Source organism: Cyprinus carpio, chromosome B3 (genome assembly GCF_018340385.1).
Source record: "Cyprinus carpio isolate SPL01 chromosome B3, ASM1834038v1, whole genome shotgun sequence".
In the NCBI taxonomy this organism is placed as follows: Eukaryota; Metazoa; Chordata; class Actinopteri; order Cypriniformes; family Cyprinidae; genus Cyprinus; species Cyprinus carpio.
Window position 1 is genome coordinate 15,823,661 of NC_056599.1, and position 23,437 is coordinate 15,847,097.

At 36.1% G+C, this 23,437-nt stretch overlaps 1 protein-coding gene across 6 annotated transcripts in view; it reads right to left on the reverse strand.

Moving 5' to 3' along the window:
* Nucleotides 1-313: 313 nt before the first annotated feature.
* Nucleotides 314-23,437, reverse strand: part of LOC109101474 (syntaxin-binding protein 4-like) — a 46,514-nt gene continuing 23,390 nt past the window's right edge. For 4 of the 6 annotated variants that reach the window (XM_042719889.1, XM_042719886.1, XM_042719885.1 and 1 more), the window contains exons 4-22: nt 23,270-23,339; nt 23,067-23,141; nt 19,809-19,888; nt 18,389-18,512; nt 18,133-18,274; nt 14,872-14,978; nt 14,619-14,760; nt 14,406-14,478; nt 9,190-9,278; nt 7,229-7,325; nt 6,231-6,358; nt 5,788-5,880; nt 4,977-5,042; nt 4,168-4,356; nt 3,600-3,716; nt 3,167-3,216; nt 2,957-3,087; nt 2,716-2,770; nt 314-1,628 (exon numbers count right to left, since the gene is read on the reverse strand). In XM_042719889.1, the coding sequence (XP_042575823.1) occupies nt 1,565-1,628; nt 2,716-2,770; nt 2,957-3,087; nt 3,167-3,216; nt 3,600-3,716; nt 4,168-4,356; nt 4,977-5,042; nt 5,788-5,880; nt 6,231-6,358; nt 7,229-7,325; nt 9,190-9,278; nt 14,406-14,478; nt 14,619-14,760; nt 14,872-14,978; nt 18,133-18,274; nt 18,389-18,512; nt 19,809-19,888; nt 23,067-23,141; nt 23,270-23,339 (1,892 nt within the window). In that variant the 3' untranslated portion in view covers nt 314-1,564. The remainder of the gene's footprint in view (nt 1,629-2,715; nt 2,771-2,956; nt 3,088-3,166; nt 3,217-3,599; nt 3,717-4,167; nt 4,357-4,976; nt 5,043-5,787; nt 5,881-6,230; nt 6,359-7,228; nt 7,326-9,189; nt 9,279-14,405; nt 14,479-14,618; nt 14,761-14,871; nt 14,979-18,132; nt 18,275-18,388; nt 18,513-19,808; nt 19,889-23,066; nt 23,142-23,269; nt 23,340-23,437) is intronic. The other 2 variants (XM_042719888.1, XM_042719887.1) reach the window with 1 other exon arrangement.

The window sequence follows — 23,437 nt, forward strand, 5'->3', positions numbered from 1 at the left end:
TCATATATAACCAAAAAAAAAAAAAAAAGATTCACGCAAGCTGTTGCAGATTACACAAGCATTAAAACTGTGTCAGCATGCAACCCTTGGTAGCCAAATAAATTTTTCAGATATTGTACCATGTGCCAGCTTTGGCTCAACAATGCAGACTGGCACGCACGCACTGCTATTCCTACAGACACGCAAGCATGAGCATGTCTGTCTGTTGACCACAGTGGATTTGAATAAATGGCAGACAAATCCTCTAGTATTTTTAAATCTCTGCACTGTTGTACTGAATTCCACTGCATAAAATACAAAAACAAAAACCACATCACACATTTGTTCCGACTTTAATAAAAACAATAAAAGAAAGATATTTAGGCCACACATATGATGCAATCTAGTTAAATCACGAGACTACATGTCAGCATTTGCAAAGCATGTGCTGTTATTAATATCAACAAACCATCTGCATAACCGTACACCTCTATCCTCAGGAAATGAATGACACCAGCTTATTACACATTGATATAAGTGACTGTAGATCCTATACGGCAAGACAAAACAGCCGAATACAGTGTGCTTATGAAAACAGTAACCCGAACCATGTGCATTGTTCAGATGAATGGATAGAAACACTGCAATATGACTCCCATTACTCGACACCAGTACCATGACAAGAAAAATCCCCCCTAGAACAATCAGTTTAGTCCCAAAGACGGCGAGATGGAGCAATCAACGTCCATCAACTAAACAAACCACGAAGGATCCCCCCAAAGCACTTAACAGACCATAACTGATCGTAATGCAGTGGATGCTGGGTGACATTGGACTGACCTGCACCGCAAATGCGTCCCAGCGTAGACTGACATGATCGGCAAAGACATGAAGAGGACATCGAAGGGTTCGACGGCGAGATTTACAAGGTTTATGACGGCAACCGCGCACATACTTAGAAGCGAGCGTGTCTACGTGTCTCTGAATAATAAAAGATTTGGACCGAAAATATAAAATCTTTAAAACATCATAGCACTTTTCAGAACAGATACAAATAAGCATCATATCAAATGATGAAGAGTGGGGACTGTCCCGAAGATCCCTAAAGTGAAATGTAATACATGTACTGTATAATATACCTAACTCTAATAAAGAGGTCAGCTGCACAGCCACATGTGTTTTCATTACAGTCGTTGAAATGGGGAAATATACCGGCTGAATGAGATCATCTTCTTAACTGTGTGTGGTAACTGCTTCATCTGCTATAAGTGTTATAAGACACGGCTGAAATCACTTTTGAGCATCTCAAAGTCGCCTCTGCTGTTAACTGATGTCTGTGTTTCAGATTGTAATTCCCTTGGTTGGTTTCTGCCTTTATGTAATGACACTCAGTACTGCTACATGTTTAATATGTACACGGACTGCTTTAAAAAATGAGTATGACTTTGATCAGTAGAGCTCAGGCGTCTGATAACCGCTTGAAAGAGTACAAACCACACTGCAAATCTTCACAGTCTCTTATTTTCCACAGTATAGGTGCAGTTTGACCTTGATGAGCCCGGTTTGTCTGTCCATCCCAGATGCTCTACTGACCTCTCCGCTCTACTGCAGGAGCCCCGAGGACAGGAGGCTGTGGCCACTGAACGAGGCTAGAGGGGAAGAAAGAGAAGTTAAGTATGGTATTATGCAAGTCTGTAATCTTCTAATGTAAATACGATGAAGATTCTCATAAGAATGTTTGTGATTGTGTTCCATTTAGAAGTGATATGCATTTTTCATATTCCCTTAAGAGTATACACTTTCCACGGTGAGAACTTCGGAAGTTAAAAAGGGGTAAAAAAATAACTGTCATTCAGAGTCAATATTACCAACACACAGTGGCTGACACTAATGGACATCCTTTTTTCAATAATAACCTCTTAATAATATAAACATTTTTTTTTTTTAAATCTATTAGACTTTAAGAACAGTTAAAGTTGACATTAAGAAAAATTAAGAAAAAAAAATACACATTTTAAATGATTAATGTAATAATGAAAGCTTAATATAATAAATATATAATAAAACTTTTAACCTTTTCTAACCTTTTTTTAACTTTTCAATTTAATACTATTTAATAAATTAATACTATATTATAATTAGTAATTTAATACTATTTAAACACACATGTATATGCAGTGTTTACAGAAGAAAAAATCTTCAGTATATATGTTAAATGAAAATAAAGAAAACATGCTTCATACATTAAATGAATTATTATTTTAATAATACATAAAGGAATACATACATACATACCAGTAAACAAATGTACAGAGCATGTTCAATAAATAAATTATTTAACAATAATCCAGTTAAAATTTCGGAATGATAATTAAAGACTAGTAAAACTAATAAAGACTAATAAAACCAGTTTTGTTTCAAAGGATTTTCTGAAATGCACCCTTGTTAGGACTGACCCTACAACAAGGCTGCCCTTGATACTCATTTCAAAAGAGCGTGATTAATATGATTTAAAACTCTACATGTCTAAAATTTGGGCCACATGACCCCTGCTTTGGTGTTTTTCAAAACTCCTTGTCAAACTGGATAAGGGAGAGACTTTGCAAGGTTAGCAGTTATAGCGGAGGGTTTTGTGACAGTGAAATGAATATTTGGCCTGAGCTAAACTCAGCTGACAGCAGCAGTTGAAGGGAAAAATGCTGATTGCTTTATAACACAACAAAAACGGCCACTCACTCTGAATCACAGTCCTCTTCAGCCTTCACGTCTCCCTCTACATACTGCACTAATGCTGCCAAACAACCAAACATTTTGTGAATAATAATACCATACCAAATACACAAGTTTAAATGAGTTCATTACAATAAAAAGTCCAGAAACTGTCCTAATGTCCCAGATTAAGTGAGTCACACTCCACTAGAACAGACTGATGCGGCTTCAAACAATCAGACTAAAGGAGAGAGGCTTTCTCACTCACTGTGATCCTCAGTGCAAAGTGAGCAGACACCATCTACAAGCACTTTGGCCTCAGCTGCGAGCTGGCAGGCGGGGTCTGGGATCGGGGAGGGTGTGTCGGGGCTGTCGGTCACTGGAGACGCTTGTGCGCACCTGAAGGATGAGGAAGGTAAGTCATGAGCTCTGAAGGGAGACACACTGCAACTTTCTGTGTTTGTCTTGAGAAACTTACCCACTTTCAATCCCAAATAAGCTGGAATTAGTGAGAACTTTGTGGACATTCTGTAAAAACAGAGCGCAAATTTTAAAGCACCACTGATACCTAGAACAGTCAACTTTAAAGGGATAGTTCACCCAAAAATGCTAATTCTGTAACGTCGTTCCAGTCCTGTATGAATTGGTTTCTTCTGCTAAACATAAAAGGAGATATTTTAAGAAATATTGGTACACAGTTGACACATTGACTTTCCTGGACATTACTGGAAGTCAATGGCTACCGTTAACTGTATGGTTAGCAAAACTTAAAAAAATCCTCCTTTGTGTTCAACAGAAGAACAAACTCATGCAGGTTTGGAATGACATGATAGAGAGTAAATGATAACCTAATTTGCATTTTTGGGTGAACTAAAGGGTTAAGTCAAAAAAATGTGTTTGTTTGTGTTTACCTGTGCAAAGCCGAGCAGCTTCTTGTTGGATATCTCCAGATGTTTCCGAGTGAGTTCAGACCTTCTTAACTGGCTGTCAATGATGCTGAGCCTCCTGTTCAGCTCCATCACATCCTCCTGTGAAGAAAAACAGCCTTTAAAACCAGTCCATTTATAGTTTACTAAAACTATTAAAAATCATTTTCATTGACTGAAATTAAGCTGAAATATAACTATTTGATGAAAAGTGTAAAAAACTACAAATGTTGCTTTAGCAACTAACTGAAATTAAATAAATAAGTTTAGTACTCCAAGTAGATTAAAAAAAATTAAATAAATAAGTTTAGTACTCCAAGTATTAAAATGACTAAAACTAAAAGTTAATTCAAAATTCATAATACTATACAAATACCAAAATAGCACTGTTTCTTAAGACCAGTTTAACACAAACAGGACTGTGTTATACTGAATAACAGTTGCCTGCCAACTCATTCCAGTCTACAAAAGTTTTCAGTCATCTTGTAAATCTTCTTAAAAAAAATAAACATAGTTTTTCATCAAACAGAGCGATGTGATGAGGACGGTTTACCTTGGTAGCCTCCAGGTCTCTCTGTTTCTTTCCAGCGAGTTGGTTCTTCAGATCTTTGATTTCAGCCTCCAGGAGCTGAATGACCTCCTCATAGTCTTGCTCGGCACTGTTAGTCTGTCTCTGAACAGCCTCTGCTACTTGCAGCTTGCTCTTCAGAGACTTATTCTCCTCCACTGTGGCTGTGGCCTTCTGTTTCATCCATACACATGGGAATAAGGGAATGCACCAACTGATGAGTGGAGAAATGTCTTAGGGCCAGATTTACTATCAGCCTGTGCCTGCGCAAACCCTCATTTGGCGTTTAAAAACTACTGTCAGGATTTACTAAAATCACACAGTGGGAAATTAGCACTGAAAAGGCATAGATTTGCGTTTTTCAATTTACTGGTATTTGTGGCATTATTTAACGCCTAAAAAAAAACATGTCTTAAAGCAGGAGGTACTGTAATTTGCGCTGCTCTTGGTAGATTGTGCTGGTCATTATGGAAATGAGATGTTGCATCTGTATTCTTTAATATGCACATTGTTAGTAAATCACCTGCAGAATTTTCCCCTCCCATGTGTGCTTTTATGGAATTGAGCTTTGATGCTAATTTGCCATTTAGTAAATCTTAGTTTAAACAAGTTCAGATGTTCATGTGTTTATAGCTTATATTTGGAATACACAAATATAGTGAGTTAAAATGGCCATCACAAAGTGCTGATGTATTAAAACAGCTCACATGCCTCCTAATATGTGGATGGCATATTTTGAGGCATTTAAGTCACATCAAACAAATCATGTTTATTTGAGATGCTGCAGGCTTCACCTCAGCCGTCTTCTGCAGTTCCTCCTCCAGAGTCTTCTTGCTGTCTTCTGTGTCTTTCAGTAACACCTGAGAGCATTGCAATGAATGTTCATGTCACAAAGGCTTTCTGCACAGATGTTCAGCTCGGTTTTGCAAAGTTTTTCTTTACTAAATGTATGATATTGATCTTATAGAACGATTCGTCCATGCATATATTCTTTTTTTAAATCCAATTTCCAGTAAAATGATACAGTGATGCATACTAAACGTCAATCATTTATAACTCCGCTGCTTTCAGCCTCATACTCATATTTAAATCAACATACAATGAATAGATCCAAGTTCCCACCCTGCATTTATTTTTTATTTTTCAATAATCAATTTCACTTCATATTTCAATCAATATACATCACAATACAAAAAGTGTCACTACTTCTACTTAATCATGACTTTTTTGCCATATCAATGGTGGGAAATAAAACTTTATTTAACATTGAATCACCTGTCACATTGTGATTTTGTTTCTCTTAATTTTGTTTTAGTGGCTTAATGTGAGAAACATTCCCCTACATTTCTTGAAACAAAAATGTATGAAAAAACTAAAATAAAAAAAGTGGTTAAAAATGTTATATTTGTATGTCTTTGAATCAGTCAGACTAACATTTTAATCTGATAATATGCATTATGTTGTATTTCCTAATGGAGTTATAGGTCAACTTATGAGTAACTGTTTATTAAGTCAATCTTGACTTGCATTTGGCACTTAATGAGTGTTCATTGTGGACCCTGCAGGAAGGACGCAACACAATCCAGTGATTATTTCAGTACCGACCTTAAGTTGTTTCATTTGCAGCTGGAGTTGTTTGACTTCAGTCTGAAACTCCTCGAGTTCCTCACTGCTGTAGCTGCACTCTGACTCATAGGTCTGAAAGAGAGAGCGACACTCCTTCATAAGTGTGTGACCCTGCCTCTGAGATCTGAAAGGAACATTAAAACCAGGACCAATTCAGAGCACATACATCGAATGTGAGACGTATCCTAAGGCGCAGGGTACAGAACAGGAAAGCTCTGACAACTGAAGCGTTTAAGAGCTTAAAAGACAGCTTTGATAACTTTCCTGAGCAGCAGAAAAGCTCCTTTAAGAATGCAAAGTAAATCACCCGACATGCTCAACTTTAGGAGAAAGTGAAGTCTCAATGTGAGGAGGTGCTCTGAGGATTGCGCTGAAGTTTAGCCCAAATCAAAGTCACTACTAAATCCTGCGGGTCTACTTACTGGGGAATGAAAAGCAGAGGTGTCCATCAAACTAGCTGCTTCCTGATAGGAGAACATGAAGGGACCCTGTCCCAGTCCCGCCTCCTCCAGCTTCTCCTGATAAACACTGCGGGTGGCTTCCACAAAGTCATTAAGAAAACAGAGGCGTAGTTAGAAATAGCCAAGAATAGCACTACAAACATAAAAAGCATGTACGGAATTACAGCATCGAAACCATCAAGACTTCTGCTATGTTGATTTGAACATATGTGATTTCAGGTCAACCTTTGCTTGCTACACAGAAAATGGGTGCAATGTATTCTCTTCACCTTTCACTCAGTGGAATCTATCCAGAATATTCCAGGAGAAAGAGCGTCTAGAGGGAATATTTATGTTCAGGTGCCCTTGCTCTAAGTGTTTGCACAGCTGAAGTACAAGAAAACAGGCAGAACTCTTGCTCCACTGCAAGCACTTTGATCAGGATTTGCAGCGGTGGCATCTTCCTGCTGACGAGCGTAACTCCCTGTCGTGAGCAGCCTGGAAATATACTTAGCTGTCTAAGTTTGTACTGAACCCAAATATCCCCCCCCCCCGACAGACAATCTGTCTCTAAAAACTCATTCTAAGTGTTTCAAAGTGTAAACTCGAGCTCAATATCCAAATTTGGATTGTGATTCCCTTTTCAGAATAGGTATTTCCGTCCACGTCAAAATGTGATTATATCCTGTGGTTATTTCAGAGGTTGGGAACCTTAGGCACGCAAGCTGCACCGGTAATCACAGGCATCCGAGCAATGAGTGCAAGAGAGATTAGTATTACAGTTATTTCAGTAATGTTAAATTCCGCCCCAGTTGCATGCTAAACTACAACTTCCTTTTTTTGCTAAACTGCAGTAACCTTTTTTCTTTGTCATGCAAACTGTTTTATTTAGGCTTGTTCAAAAAAAACTTTATCTAGTTGACCGGCCGAGGATCATGTTATGCAGGTGCAGCATAAAGGTGTAAAGGATGTGTCTATACCTCCATACGATACCGTTCCCTGAGGGTCTGTAGTGAGACTCTCTCTGAGCTGCCGCTGCTTCTCATCTGTTACATCCAGACCCAGGTACGACAGAGCCTGCAAAATGACCAAACTGTCATTATTGTGCTTCAGGCCCACATCCTGCACCTTTGAAATTCTGAGAGCTCTGCAATGCCATTCTCCTATTAAAAAAAAACCCATTTAATTTATCTTTTTTTAATTTACATTTTTAATTAATATATTTATTACAACACTGTTTTGAATTTATTGCTCAGAGCAGAAAAATAAAAAAAATATATAACTATAAACTATTATGCTTAAATGTTTAGTGAATAAACATATTTCAAGAGCTGACTGATGATTATGATTCTTTTTCGACTGTACAACATCCAACCAAGCTTGAAACGAATGTTACAGCTATGTACACAAGAGGGCAGTGTGGTAACAGAGGTCAAGTCAGTAGTGGATAAATCCAGGCTTAGAGGTCCATAAGACTTCAAAAGACTTTAATAAAGCTAATCAGATTAAGTTCAAACCTACAATCTGATACTGCCACAAAAGTAAGATATACGTTCAAGTACCAAGGGCAAGAAAACTGTCCTGTTCCAGATAAAACATCTACTTAAAGATGAGACAAACAGAGAAATAAACAGCATAAAGTCACATCAAAACTTTGAACCATGTCAAATACCTGTTCGTGCAACACTTAATATTGTGTGCATTGTGCCTTTAGTCCACATTTAAGTGCTCTCGTCCATTGAGACCTAATCCTATTAATGGGTCGGTAGATTAGGGTCAGCCTCAGGATCAGCAGGATTAAATTAAATCTCTGCTAAACAACTGCATAACAAAGAGCAGAGACAGAGATCTATGATAGGTATGATAGGTTATCTCCATAAATGCTCTGTCACAGGCTCCTCTTGAAGTCACTGGTTCAGATTTCAGTGGGGATTAACCCTTTAAATTCCCCTTGTTTTCTGAACTGCTGGGTCCAATCCTGTCATTACTAAAAATACAGGTACAAGCACTTGGCACATGCCACTGCAATCATAAACTATATAGAGAATTAAAGTCTTATTTTTCTCAATAAATTATTTTACACACAAATAAAAAATATATATTTTAAATAATTATTCTAAAATGTTTAAAAGAATATCCACTCATATGAGTTGAAGACGATAGAAACTGATTTATTTTAGCTGGTTGCCTCATGGGGGACACCAGGTTAAAGGGATAGTTAACCTAAAAATTTAAATTCTGTCATTAATTACTCACCTTCATGATGTTCCAAACCCGTAAAACCTTTGTTCATCTTCGGAACTCAAATTGAGATATTTTTGATGAAATCCGAGAGCTTTCTGACCCTCCATAGACAACAATGCAACTGACATGTTCAAGGCACAGAAAGGTAGTAAGAACACTGTTAAAACAGTCCATGTGACATCAGTGGTTCAATCGTAATTTTATGAAGCTACAAGAAAAACTTACGGATTAAGGTCTTACGGGTTTGGAACGACATGAGGGTGAGTAATTAATGACAGAAATGACATTTTTGGGTGAACTATCCCTTTAAGGTCACATGACTAGTATACTATTCATTTTATGTCACACTTTCACTCATGGAAATAAACTGCTGATGTGAACTGTAGTCATATTTTGGAATGTTATCTAGCTCAGTGGTTCTCAGTCAGAAGATGGGGACCATTAATAATATTTCTTAATGTTTCTTAATATTTTTTATAATATTTCTTTCTTCCCACCAGTGTTAATTTTGGCAGCAAATAAAATAAAAATATTACAAGCAAATAAAATAAAAATATTACCAGTTATGTCAGCAGGATGTGTCCTTGATTATCAGTCAAATGTAAACTTACCATTCACAGCACCTGACTGCTGAGAATGTTTTATGAAGCATCACTCTTTGTACACATGCAAAACAGTTTGTGTGAACCAGGCTTACCAGATCGAGCTTCTCTGATTTGAGCCGTATGTGGGGGTCCAGTGAGATCTTGGGTTTGGAAACAGTGGCTTGTCTCTGCACAGTGGAGGCTGAGGGGGAAAGTGGGACAGTAATTCACCTACTTTAAGAGTCATACTCACATTAGAGCATTTAGTGGCGAATGCTAGTAAGCTGCATTGGAAAATGTGGCCTTAAATGTTTTTTTCATTGTCTGGGAGCTCAAACGAATGGGTATTATATTAATACAATAAAGATTATGAACTGTGTGAGGGATTTGAATTGAGGGGTGGAGAGAGATAGCGATAGAGAAAGTCAGGTATTAACACCAGTGCTTTCAGTGGCGTGTGTATTGTTAAGCAACACTGGCTATAAGAGGTATGAAATGATCACCCCCACCCTAGGGACACACTCCTGCAGGGGATTTATCTGCCTTCTGACGCTCATGATTGACAGCTTGAGCTCAGACACGTCAGACTCACGCAGACTCAGACAGGTCCCATGCCAGTAATTCAGGACCAGCACGCACAGCAGGAGCTCGCTCAGGGGCAGTGGATTTAACAGGTGGTACTGATGGTACACAATCCAGGACAACTAAAACAATCCAGATTAATGGTGCTTCAAGGAATGTTGCACCAGAATTGCAACTCATTAAAGGGTTGGTTCAAATAAAAATGGAATAATTTACTCGCCCTCATTTTGTACAAATATGTATAAATTCCTTTTCTTCTATGAAACACAAAATGTGAATTGCTGAAGAATATCCTGGCTACTGTTTTCCTTATAATGAAAGTGAATGGCGAATCTGTCAAGCTCCAATATCACAAAAAATTACATTAAAAGTATATAGTGGGATAGTTTTTTTTAATGTTGTCATCATTCACTCAACCTCATGTCGTTCCAAACCTGTATGAGTCTCTTTCTTATGTTGAATATTACAAATTTAGTTTTGAAGGATGATGGTATTATTGTTTTTGTTGGTAGTTATTGACTTGATTAGTATTTTTTTATCTTTTATTGAATTTAGTGTAGTTCAACAAAATATATTCTTTAGCGTTCAACATAAGAAAGAAACTTATACAGGTTTGTAACAACATGAGGCTGAGTGAATGATGACAACATTTTCATTTTTGGGTGATCTATCCATTTAAGTGCTGTATTCCCAGTGTTCTCAAACTAAATATAGCAAAATTAGGCTGAAGTTAGAATGGCATTTTGTCATGATGACTTCTGTAGTCTATTTCAGAGCATCATGGGAGTTGCAAAAGATTATTCGTAAAGATTTTTTAGATTTCAGTCTGTTTCATACACAAAGCTATTATATGATTTCAGAAGACTTGGAATACAGCACATGATTTATATAGACCAGGGGTTTTCATGACTAGGGTCAAACTAGTGCCCTACCAACATTAATTATGAATTGCAATATCCTTAGTGTGATTTTCAAATTGCAATTAAGTCCACAATTTAAAACATGTGTTGTTTTGAAGCACGGGCGCACAGGAGTTGTAATAAAAGTGAGGGTCTCAGAGCAACATCATTATTAAAAGGTTCAGTCGGTCTGCATTATTAATGAGAAAAAACTTGCTCACTTCAAAGTACTGTATTCTGCATGAGATTGCATACACCAGAAAATTCAAATGTTACGAAAACGGTTTCAGGTAGGCTATGTTCATTCATTTCTATCGTATGAGCAGGGCACAAATGCAGGGTTAATTGTAACACTACAAGATTTAAACATTTCCACATAACAAAATGTAAAAAATTTCGTAATTTTCCTTGACATATCATCTCTATATAGAGAAAAAATGTGCCAAAGTTAAAAAATCTTTTGAAGATATTGCTGAACATTTAACCATTATTAGTAAATTTGTCATCTCATTTTTTTATATTTAAAAAGAAATATATTTTACCTATTTCACAATTATTTTAATCTCCAAACTGTTTTAGATAGTTCTGCTTTGCTTCTTATGGTTTTCTAAAAAAGTGTTGGATTTTGCTCCCTTCTCACATACAAACACAGAAGGACCATGAATGCATTTTCTGCGCTGTGCAACGCGGTGATTTTTTTAAAAATAGTAGCAGAGATTATTACAGTTCACTGGAGTGAGCCTGTTGCACGTTTTTATGGACGTTTCATATTTTAACGTCTGTAAACAAAGAAATTTAAACTTAAATATTAGTAGTGAAATTTTACAGTTGTACTCTAAAATAAAATGGTTATTTTCCTTAAATACTTAATTTTTGTCATATCAAACTTTTAATTAAGATTAGGCTTAAAGTTATGTCAATTGTTTTTGCTTTTTTTATCTCAAATATTTTGTTGGGTCGTGAAACAGATTATACTTGTCTAGGTGGGTCGTGGAAAGTTTGGGAACCAATGATATAGACCACTGTTATAATGCTTACTTTTTGTCACTTGACAGCCCCAGTCCTCATTCACTTTTATTACATGGAAAAGAGCAGCCTATATATTCTTCAAACGTTATATTTTAGTTTTCTATGTCATTTGGGTCATGGGGTGAGTATATGATGACCAAATTTTTATTTTTGTCTGAGTCATCTCTTTAAAAACAATAAGAGATCAAAAATTCTCAAATCCAAATCACAATGATTAAAAAATGACAACGAATGAAGATAAGCAGGTCTCTGAGTCTGAGTGCATCTAGTCTCCCTTTCTAGGAAGGACACCCAGAAGGGCTTTTGCAGGATTACAGCACCTATTTAATTCAGATAAGACAGAGCTTCCTTATTCTTATAAGATTTAATCAGCTAGTCTGGATAAATGGGTAATTAAGTACTATACACTCTATAGATGTCAAGAATGATTAGAATGCTTTGGGTGTAAACACAACACCATCCAGAGTTCAAGGGCGAGCCAGGCATGCTTACATCCGGTCTAGATTAACCTTAAACTCTGGGCCAGGGGATAGCCTGATGGACAGGTGCGTGGTACACATCTAAATTTGGACAATGGACATTAATGCCACTTTTGAAATCTCTGAATGTCATTGCATTAAATAACAATTTACAAATGTTATAGTTTCTTAACAAATATCTTATTCCAATAATAATATCATCTTATACTTATATCATCGTCCATTTACTTGAGAAGAAAAATATGTATTATAATAAGAATTGCTTTCAGGGAATATATTTTGAGGGTTTTAGTATTTATAATTAATATGCATAACATTAATTATTAATAGTAATAGTTCGATTTTTTAAAATGTATCCACTGCCAATTTTTTAAATATTAATTATGAATATTCTGAATTATGAATAATTTTTTTAGTTTCATTTATTTTAAAGACAGATACACATTTTAAAAAGTTTATTGGGTTAAAACAATACAATAAAATCAATATATTGTTAAAATCAATCAATATATTGTGTAAAAAACATTAGGGTAATTTCATAAACAAAAAATAACTTGGTCAAAAGAGTTAATTTCAGTAACTGATTATTCTGCAAAATGTCCAGCATATTTTATTTCATATTCCACTTTCTTTGATATATCTAATACATGACACATTCAAATACACTAGAATGACAATCAGCCATTTTTAAGTGTGAATTCAGTGTCAAAATGTTTTTGGGGTCTCTGTGTAGAGAAATATAATGGTGAATTGATTTTGGGGCATTATTTCAGCATAGAAAGATTTCAGCGTTCAGAAAAGTGACTTGAACATGTTAACATCCACTCTGACTGCTGCTTCAAAGTATCTATGAGCATAAAATGGACTAAAGTGGTGTCACGTCATGTTTCTGTTGTGTTTTACCTGACCTGTGTCTTGATCAGTTCATTGTTCCCACCTGTTGTGTTATTAATTATCCCATTAGTCCCTGTGTTTTATAAGCCCTGTCTGTTCCTTAGTTCCCTGTCTGCTATTATTTGTATTTTGGTCTATGTGTTGTGCTATCCCAGCGCCTCGATTCCTTGTGTTTGCTTTGTGGATTATAACAAAAGACTTTATTGAACTACTCCTGCGCTTCTTAGACAGCCAGCACTTGTTACAAGTGGCTTTCTCTGAATGGTTTCTTTAACAATTTATCAATCCCATTTTATGCCCCAAGTAAGGATTACACACTATGCACGGCAAACCAATCTGTACCAAACAGTTACCCAGCTGCTGGGAACTGAGATAAGAGCACTATCTGACTCGACATGAAAGAGGCCTTCCTCTCTTTTTTTTGGTACGTCTTCTGGAATTTGATTGTGTAATTTAAACACCTCACATTCATGCCTGACCCCCGCAGCACAGAGAGATTACTTTGCAAGTAGCCGTTGATGCTACTGACTAATCCCCAATCTTTCTCTCTGAAAACAAATAATTGCTTTGCAAGAATCCCGTTTCTCTGAGCTCTGGTTAATTTTAGATGCTACTTGCACTGAGGCAAGGTGCAATCTGTAAGGTACAGTAACCTAAAGAGCAACTACTTTCTGTATTCATGAACCTGCACTTGAACACCACTGGTATTTTCCCTTTTAGTCTGTAACCATGAAGGATTTTAAAGGATGTTTTTATTTATAATTCATTTTAAAATGTAATTTATTCCTGTGATGCAAAGCTGAATTTACAGCATCATTATTCCAGTCTTCAGTGTCACATGATCCTTCAGAAATCAGTCTAATATGATGAATTGCTGCTCAAAAAACATTTCTTATCATCAGTACCGAAGACAGTTGTGCCTCTTAATAATTTTGTGGGTTTACTTCAGGATTCTTTGATGAACAGAAAGTTTTTTTGCATTTATTTGAAAAAGCAATATTTTGTAACGTTATCAATCTATTTACTGTCACTTACGATCAATTTAATGCATCCTTGCTGATCAAAAGTATCAGTTTCTTTTAAAAAATGTTCTAACCCTAAAATTTTTTATTTATTAAATTTTGACTCTCAAGTAAATACATTTTTTTTAAATAATGTTGAATTCTGTAAATTAAAAAAAAAATATTGCAGTAAAACAATAATGTAGTATGATTTAGTATGAAAGGCACAAAGAGCACAGGATATTGTGATTACTTTGCACAAAATGCACTCATTTCGAAAGGTTATGATATTAGAGCACTCCTTTCAAAAGGGAAATATGAGCCTTATAAATAACAAAATCTGCACTGTTCATGTGGGTGATGAGAATGGGTGGGAACTTAGCAGCAAAGCTTGTTAAGATTGAGTTAAGGGGGTTAGATATACGAGTCCACCTTTGTGACGTACCTGAAACCTGTATGTCTGGAGGGCAGATATCCGGGGAGGATGAAAGCACTGGAGCTGTTTCCTCTAGTCGCATCTATGAGAAGAACATTATGAAGCATTAAGCATGCTTAGCAGAAAGACCATGACAAGTGTGTGTATTATGTAAGCCACAAGACTCTCTTGTTGTTGAAATGCCAAAGACACGACATGATCTGTACACTAGTAAACACTAACCTCAGGAGATCGGACATGAACCTTTAACCGGCTGGAGTTGTATCCGTTCCCAACCCCCCTCTGAACTCCATTATGCAACAATGGGCTGTTGGAAAAAGGTCCTTTTCCTGGGATGAAGGCAATATCCACCACTGGTTCCTGTTCAAGGGCAAAGAACAGGGGTAAAAGATACATTATGTAAAAGAAAGATGTACAAAGATACTGATTAAACATTGATCAAAAGACATAAAGCTACATTGAACAGAGTGAATACCTGAATTTGACTTTATTGAGCACACTTTTGGCCTCCTCATACGTGATTCCGATCAATGACTCCTTGTTAATGGCGATAAGCTGATCTCCAGGTCTGAGCCGTCCATCCTATAAGGCCAAAGGAATGAAAATCCTTACTAAATGTTGCTGATCAGTCACAATTCATGGCAGACATTCAGTTTGAGAAAGCTGTGCCAACAGGATCAGCAGGAACATTAGCCACTGTACTACTCATCAGCAGGTGGAGACCTGAGACCTGTGACCTCATGTCACAGAGGACACCACTACAGCAACTCCATCTCCTCTGAGACACTAAAACTACACAACTGTGGCAAAAGTCTCTGATTCGTGAGAATCCTATCCACTCCCTAGCATTTCCAGAAACTGGGGGTTTACAGATGCGCGATATATTAGCAGTCATATTTCTGACAAAGCCAAAAACATTCATCTGTTTTGCTGTTGGTGCACCTATAACACAACTAAAATAATGTTTACTTAGAGCTTGTTACATTTTTTATACGTGGCATTTTGTATCTTTGTCGTTTCTTAAGGTGCATAGACGCCTTGTCGTAATTACTGGAATTACGAGATGCCAACTTGTAAAAAGCGTTCACATCCTTGTAGAACTCGTAATTACAACTTTAAACTTGTAAACTGGGAATTTTCTAAGAGCTACAACTTCTACCACCTGACCACCTGATATTTCTTGAAGATACATTTCTTTTAAAACAGACATTTTAAGTTTTTTGTTTGTTCTAGTCTCACAAATTTTAGACTGATATTTGATATCTGCCAACACATCTGTTATTAGCTTAAAAATATAAATAATTACAGTTATTGCCAAAATTTCCCTATCTGTGTACCCCTATACTACTCTTCAAAATTTTGGGTTCAGGAAGGTTTTTTTTTTTTTTTTAGATTTTGAAATATAAAAACAAAACAGTTTTTCTCTCATGCTCACCAAGGTTGCATTTATTTGATCAAAAATACAACAAAACAGTAATATTGCTAATTATTTGTTTTTATTTTGATACATTTTAAAATGTAATTTATTTCTGTTGCTTCTTAGATGTTTCTCAATTTTGTGTTCCAAAGTGTTAAGTGTGTATTTTTTATTCATTAATAATTTTTATATTTTGTTTTGCTGATAGTAAAACATTGCTTCTTATTATTGATGTTATTAACAGTTGTGCTGCTTGGTATTTTTATAAATTAAAATGTCTCGTCTGTCACTTTTGATCAATATAATGCATCCTTGTTGAATAAAAATATCAATTTTGTTAAAAAATGTTGACCTCAAACTTTGAATATACCTATTTTACTGTAAACAAAAATATTAAGAGAACTATTTTTGCAGTCCTAACTATGAGCAACAATAAAAGTGATTTTTGGAGACACCACTTACATGCAAGTAAACTCTAAAACCAAGGACAGAACAAAACAAAAAAGGTTTATTTCAGATAGCTCAAAGTTCTGATCATTGATTCAAAACAGACATGTACGGGACCTTATATAATAGGTGTCACAGATGGCCAACAATCTGACACTGAAAATCTAAGTGATATTGAATATCTGTGTTTCAGCACAATAGTCCAGTAGGTGAATGCTACAGCTCCCTTCCCCATTCTGAGTTGTATATTCCACAGGGAGTGCGATGCCCTAGACATCCTTCTGTACACCTGACCCCTGCAGTCTGCTGTGACAGTACTGCCCATCCCCAGAACATCCCAGCGGAGCCTTTACCTGTTTTGTCTTTCAGGAAAAACTCTCAAGACAATGTAAAGCAGGGGATCAATTGCTTAGACGGTTTCCAGGAGATGTCTACCTGCTTAAGAGGAAACCTTTGCACTGGCCCAGGCTATAACGCAGTACTCTGACATTCTAGGATGTCATCCTCACTTTAATCCGAACACCCTCTGCGATAAAGATGGCTAAATGTGTTAGAGCTTAATGGTAAGGTGTAAAAAGCTGAGTGATCCTTACTTTGGGGGAGAATATTCTTGGAGGTTTATAATCGGTTTCTTCACCTGCTCAGACTAAACACTTCCTCGAATTGTGTGACATATCCTGCTCATTTATGTCCACTCTCTGTCTCATTTAATCATAGTTTAAAGGCAAATGATGATGCTTACAATTAGAAGTTAGCTTCCATATACAACCTGTCTACTCAACCTCACCTCCTCAAATATTCAGCACTTGTTATTCTCAAAATTAAACAGTTAAAACACAATTTACCAGTGGTTCTCAAACAGGGGCCTCAGCGAACTTCCAAGGGGGGGCTCAAGATGAGGCAAAACAAGTATCAAAGTAAGCTGAAACCACTACAAATCCAGATATATCTTTATATCAAGCTCTATATCTACAACATATCAATATCTAAAACATTGCTTTGAAACCATAAGTATATCTTTTGACATAACAAAGTGGTTATATCTAAGTGTGTGAGGTGTTTACATACTTTTTAAATTAGTCTTCCAACTAACCCCATTATATTGTTTATTCAGACTGATTCGTAAACGTGGAACGCACACAAACACAAGAGGCGGGATTTATTGCTTGAACCAATCACAGCTGAACATAAACAGTCATATCCAATCATATCACGATGGAGACACTGCCTCCTTTCACATGACTTTCCCCAATTCATTCTTAATGACCTCCCACTAAATTTACTGCATGCTTTAGGGGGTCTGTTAAAACTCAATGGGCTCAGGGGAAGCGAGAGAGATGTGGACTCCTGCTGTAACGTTACCTGCTGGTGTCACTGTTGGACAATGTTTCTTTATAAAAAATTAGTGATTTATACACTTTTTATTGTTATATTTTTTAATATTGCCATTGTTTTATCCAATATTTTGAGGAGACACTGCCTCCCTTGTCTCCTTGGAGGAAATACCTGATATATATGTATATACATTTTCTTTTCTTTTCATTAAATTCTTATTCTTAATCCTTATCCAGTAAATCACGAACAAATGGAAAAGCCAATGGGCATCACATATTGTTGGAAATCTTGGTCAATGGGGCGCTTGGAGTCAAAAAGGTTGAGAACCACTGCAATAAATGTTTTCCTTTCTCGATCCAGAACTTGTATCAGATCAAGCTATATGTTTAACTGTGTTTTTGTGAAGTTGGCTCTAAATAGATTCTAAATTTAGCAACGTAAGTTTAAAATGCTTTGATGAATCATGATTTCTGTGTACACCCAGATTATGCACAAATACATGCACACACAGTTCATTATAGAGTCCCCCTCTCTCACCCGATGACAATCTCCTCCAGACAGCACTTCCTGGATGAAAACTGCAGGGCCATCAGGTCTGTTGGAGCCACCGCCGATTGTAATACCCAGACTGCAGGAGCGAGCGACTGATATCAGCTGAATCACCCCTTCACCTGGGTGACTGAAACCAAACACACACACACAAACTTTGTATTACTAGAATAAACTGTCGGTCAAAATAGTTAAACAATTCAGTAAGTAAACTTTACACAACTAAATCATTATTTTCCAGTACCTTAGGGAGCGTAGCAAGGGTCCTGTATTGTTGTAGTTACTCTGAGACCCAGCAGGACTAAGCAATAGAGGACTCTGAGATCTGGATGAAGACCCTGATGATGTGCTGTCCAAGTATCTGCCTGCTTTAGCACAAAAAAAGGATAAAGACGAGAATGAAAAATTAATGATCACAAATTGCCTGATATTAACCCTGACATAGGTAGTTAGTTATTGTGAAAGCTTTTATGAGATCCAGTGATACCACCCATCAATTCATCTATTTCAACAATAACAGTGGCTTTAGTATCTAAAGAATGAGAGTAAATTCAAACCAACTAAAACATAAAGATACAGAACTTTGCTTGTTATACAGTACCGTTCAAATTAAGATTTTTATTAATTTATTTATTTTTAAAGAAATTCATACTTTTATTCAACATGAGGATGCATTAAATTTATCAAAGATTACAGTATTTTTCTATTTCAAATAAATGCTGTTATTTTGAACTTGCTATTCATCAAAGAATCCTGGAAAAAAAGTGTCACAGTTTCCATAAAAATATGAAGCAGCACAACTGCTTTCAACATTGATAATAATACAGAGTATTTCTTGAATATTTCTTCAGCTTTGCCATTATAGGAATAAATTACATTAATGGAAAATAGAAAACATAGAAAATTTGAATGATTCAAACATTTTAACAGTAGTGTACTTAAAAAGGTGTGCTGTCATGCTCATAAAAAGTCATGAGTTTAAGTTTGCAAACTGAACTTTGTTGTATTGTCAAAGAACATGTCCAGAAGAAGACCTCTGACCAAAGCGCCATCTCATTTGCACTTTTAAATTAAAGACTCGAATGAAACTCTTTGCTGTGCTTAAAGCAAGTTACATCATTAGAATATTCTACACTGAGGGGAGAGCAGGGATCAGACTGAGCAGCCAGTGCATGAGCGCACGCCCCGCTCCCAAAAACTTTTCCTGTGGAGCGTCTTTCCTCCGGCAGGAACAGATGTTCAGAATTGCATAATGGACAAATGCGCCGTCTTAAGCCATTTTCAAGGGCTGATCTGTTTCTCCCCTAAACATTATAATTATAATTGACTTGAGTCCAAAAAAAAGTTTTTCGAAAACATAAACAGTTTGTATTTCTGCTGTTTTACATATATATTTGAGGAAGAGTAAAAATGTAGATGTTAAAAAGTGAGGATGATGATGAAGAGATGTGATGTGAATTTCTCCCTCTCCTCCTCCAGTTGTGAGGATCATATTGCATGAATCAGCATTTCATAACCTTTGTTATGTCAGGGAAGAGGAAAGAGACATTCTAGTACACCTGAGTACAGAAATGAATGCATTTACAAAAGACAATACTATGCCTTTAAAATATGTACATTTCATGTACTGTAAACCTGACAATGACTGAAACATAGAAACCTACTATGCTGAATAGGTGAATTCCTGTTAGATCCTGTGCTGCTGTTTGAGCCGTATTTTTCAAGGAGCTCTGCAAATTCTCTCCTACACAAAGACAGAAGAGGAATTAACAATAACCACAATGTAACCAACCATAAAAAAAAATTAAAACCTTCAATAAGATCATACAAAACAACCCAAATACCTTTAGACACCTAAATGACATAACAGTTCTTACTGCCCTCAGATTATGTAAGAACAGCTTGCACTGTCCACAAATAATATCATGTCAGTTAATTCGTTTGTGAAGGACTCGGGAATGTTATCTACACAATCCAAATATGCTCTAAGCAGATATACGGCTCTCTAGAGGGCAGCATACACTATCACTACAAGATGGGAAAAAACATGGCAAATGCTAAAATAAAAAATAAAATAAATCATAAATTTGAACAATAACTGGAAATTATATATATATATATATATATATATATAATTTAATATATGTTATATAAAGGACCAACTGTTTTCCAGTTAATGTGTTTCTGTAGTTGTGTAATTTGTAGTTGTCATATACTGCTGGAAAACAGCTGGTCCTGCCAAATCATTGTACTGTTACTGAAATATATAGCAATGCCAATGGATTTTGTGATCAGCCTATTGAGTAAAAATAAACATGCTGAGTTCTCTTTAGTTGCCTTCAGTTGAGCTGGGCAGCATCTACAGTCTATTTAAATATTCCCCTCCATCTCAGTCCATTTTCCCCTAGACACCTCTTGAGTGTCAGATATAGGTCAACAGAAATGTCCTGTCACTGGACTCAAACCATATTCACTTATGGACATGTGTTCATTACGCACTGGTGCACAGCATCAGCCACTGGCCTCTTTACCTACATGCAGGTGTCCCTGAGTGGCTCCACATCTACACACATCACAAATCTAAGCAGACCTTTGCTTCTTTTTACTACAATGCAAAGTGACTTTGTGGGTTCAGAAGACTATATAAAGACAGCCAAGCCTTCAGTAACTACTGCAGACCCTTTGCTATCTTCCATACCAGAGACGATTCATATTTATTCTAAGCCCAACATATCTAAGTGTACTCAAAGTGACAGCTTTCGAAGTACATGATGCAATGCAATTAGAGCTTTTGCCTCCTTTTCCTTCATCCTCAGGATGGTTTATCAGTGTGGATTAAAAGGAGGGAGGTCAGACAAGGTTGTGATGCATATGTTAAGGAGCTGACTCTAAAAGGCTTGAGCGTTGTCTCAATAAACCGCCGTGGATACATGCACATTCTAAATGTTTTCCTCATAAATACACACAAACAAAAAGCCCAGAATTGCTGCGCTCAGTCTTTCGGTCCCTGAAGACTTCCAGGTTGCTGATATTAAGGCAGAGGAGGTCTTTGCATGGAGGCAGTGGCGTAATCCCCACAATGCGCAGTGGTTAAGGGCAGAACGCAGATTAAAGCACGGAGACGCAAGGACTCATCTCATCATGGCTTAAACTGTGAGTCTGTTCTCATTCTCTCTTACTCTTGCTCGCTCAGTATCTCCATGCACGCAATGCAGGGTTCTTCCTTCATTCAGACAATCTACTGCCAGTCCAGAGCTATGGGACTGAATCTCCTGCCAGTCTGTCCGTATGTAAAGGTCAAAAGTACACTGCGGCCATCCTACTGACTCTCACAGTAAACACATCTGGGATTCTGTGTAATATATGTCTGATGTGTACCAAAATCTGAATAAAAACCTGTTAATCTTAAAGCCAACAGTGGCTCAGTAATATATAATATCCTTGTGTTCTAGCGGCTTACTTACTCATTTGAACTAGAAGCTGCATGAACAGGTGGTTTTTGTAAAACATATTTTTTTTTGCTTTATTTACAACTTTGAAAAAAAAAAATTGTACAGAGTACTGTATTAAAAATGACATTCATTTTGAATTTTTCTAAATATTACATTTAACTGTTAAATTATCTGTTTTTTTTTTAAGGATTAACCTTAAGTGAGCATTTTAGGTGACAGTAAATAGTAAAGAAGGGGAAATTAGAAAGCATATTTACATAATACAATATTATAATCAAAAGTCTGGGGTCAGTACAGTTTTCTTTAAGAAATGTCTATTTTTATTTATATTTTTATTTATTAAATGGTTTATTGGTTGGATTAAAGCTGTTATAGTGTTGCTGTTATTATTTTTTATAATGTGTTTTTTATAATGTGTTTTGTTTAAGAGTTTATTCTGTGAATGGCTTTCTTGTAATTGTTTCTGTATATTAACAAAAATAGGAAAGATGACTCATTTCACATATACATGAAAAAAATACTGTTTATAATGTGTTTTTTTGGGGGGGGGCAAGAGAATTATAAATGTTCATGCCTGAAAAATGATTGCTCATTACTTAAAAACAATAGATCTCATTTAACTAATGTTTTAGAGAGTGAAAAGTCACTGGCATTTCCATAAGCAGGAATGCTGTTTTTCCATTTATAATGTTTTTCTAGTGAGTGAAGTGAACAGTGGAAGGAGGCAGTATGGGAGCCCTGTGGGCCCGAAGCTTGTCTTTGAATAGCACACCAAGAGACTCAAATGCACTGCCAATACTCAGTCAGATCTAGTTTATGAACAAAATTATTCATCTTTCATTGAATTATTTAACGTGTCGTCTAAGGGGTGGACATTCAAATGAAAGATACTCAGTTTAGATGTCCATAGATTAATATCAGTGCATGAGAGTGTTTAAGACATGACAAATAATGGTTAAATCTCACTGTGGCAAGTTGACTATTAGCAGTAAAGTCCAAAGAAAAAACTCATTGGCTCGCTTAAAAAGCTAAATCTTTAGTACTAATTTTTAAAAAAGGATTATGAATTTTAATTATACATTTTTAAAATATTTTTTTGTTCAAAATTTTTTAAAGTTTGTTATGTATATAATTTTAATATTGGTAAATATTATTACAATTTAAAATAACTAGTTAATTTTTTTTTTTTTTTAAGTGTAATTTATTCCTATGAAAGCTGAAATTTTAACAGCCATTACTCCAGTCTTCAGTGTCACATGATCATTCAGAAATCATACTAATATGCTGATTTTCTGCTCATAATAGCATCCTTGCTGAATAAAAATATGTTACTGACCCCAAACGTTTCAACGGTAGTGTATATTTTATATAATGTGGCTATTGTGCTTAATGTGGTTTGATAAGCTCCTAATGGGAATGAAGTTTGTGATCTTCAGGACTGTTGTGATAATGGATCGATCAGTGGCTTACCTGGCTTCCTCATCTCTGGCTATGAGAAGGCGCATACGATTGGTTGAGGATGCTGCTCTAAGAATGTCCACCGCTCTGCAATCAAACAACAACATCAGACATAAGTATTTTAAAAGTGCCTAATTTAGCAGGTTTTCTGTCAAAAGAGGTAAAACAGAATAGAAGAATATATTAATTAAAAAATAAGAGAGCAAGCTATGCACCGTTCACTTGTCACGCCAATCAAGCTTTCGCCATTCACCTCCAAGATTTGGTCTCCAGGCTGCAGGTTTCCTAATAAAACATTAATAAAATAAAAACCATAAAGACCATAATTAAAAGCCCATGAAATGACTTGACAAATATATTAATATTACATACTATACAGTATT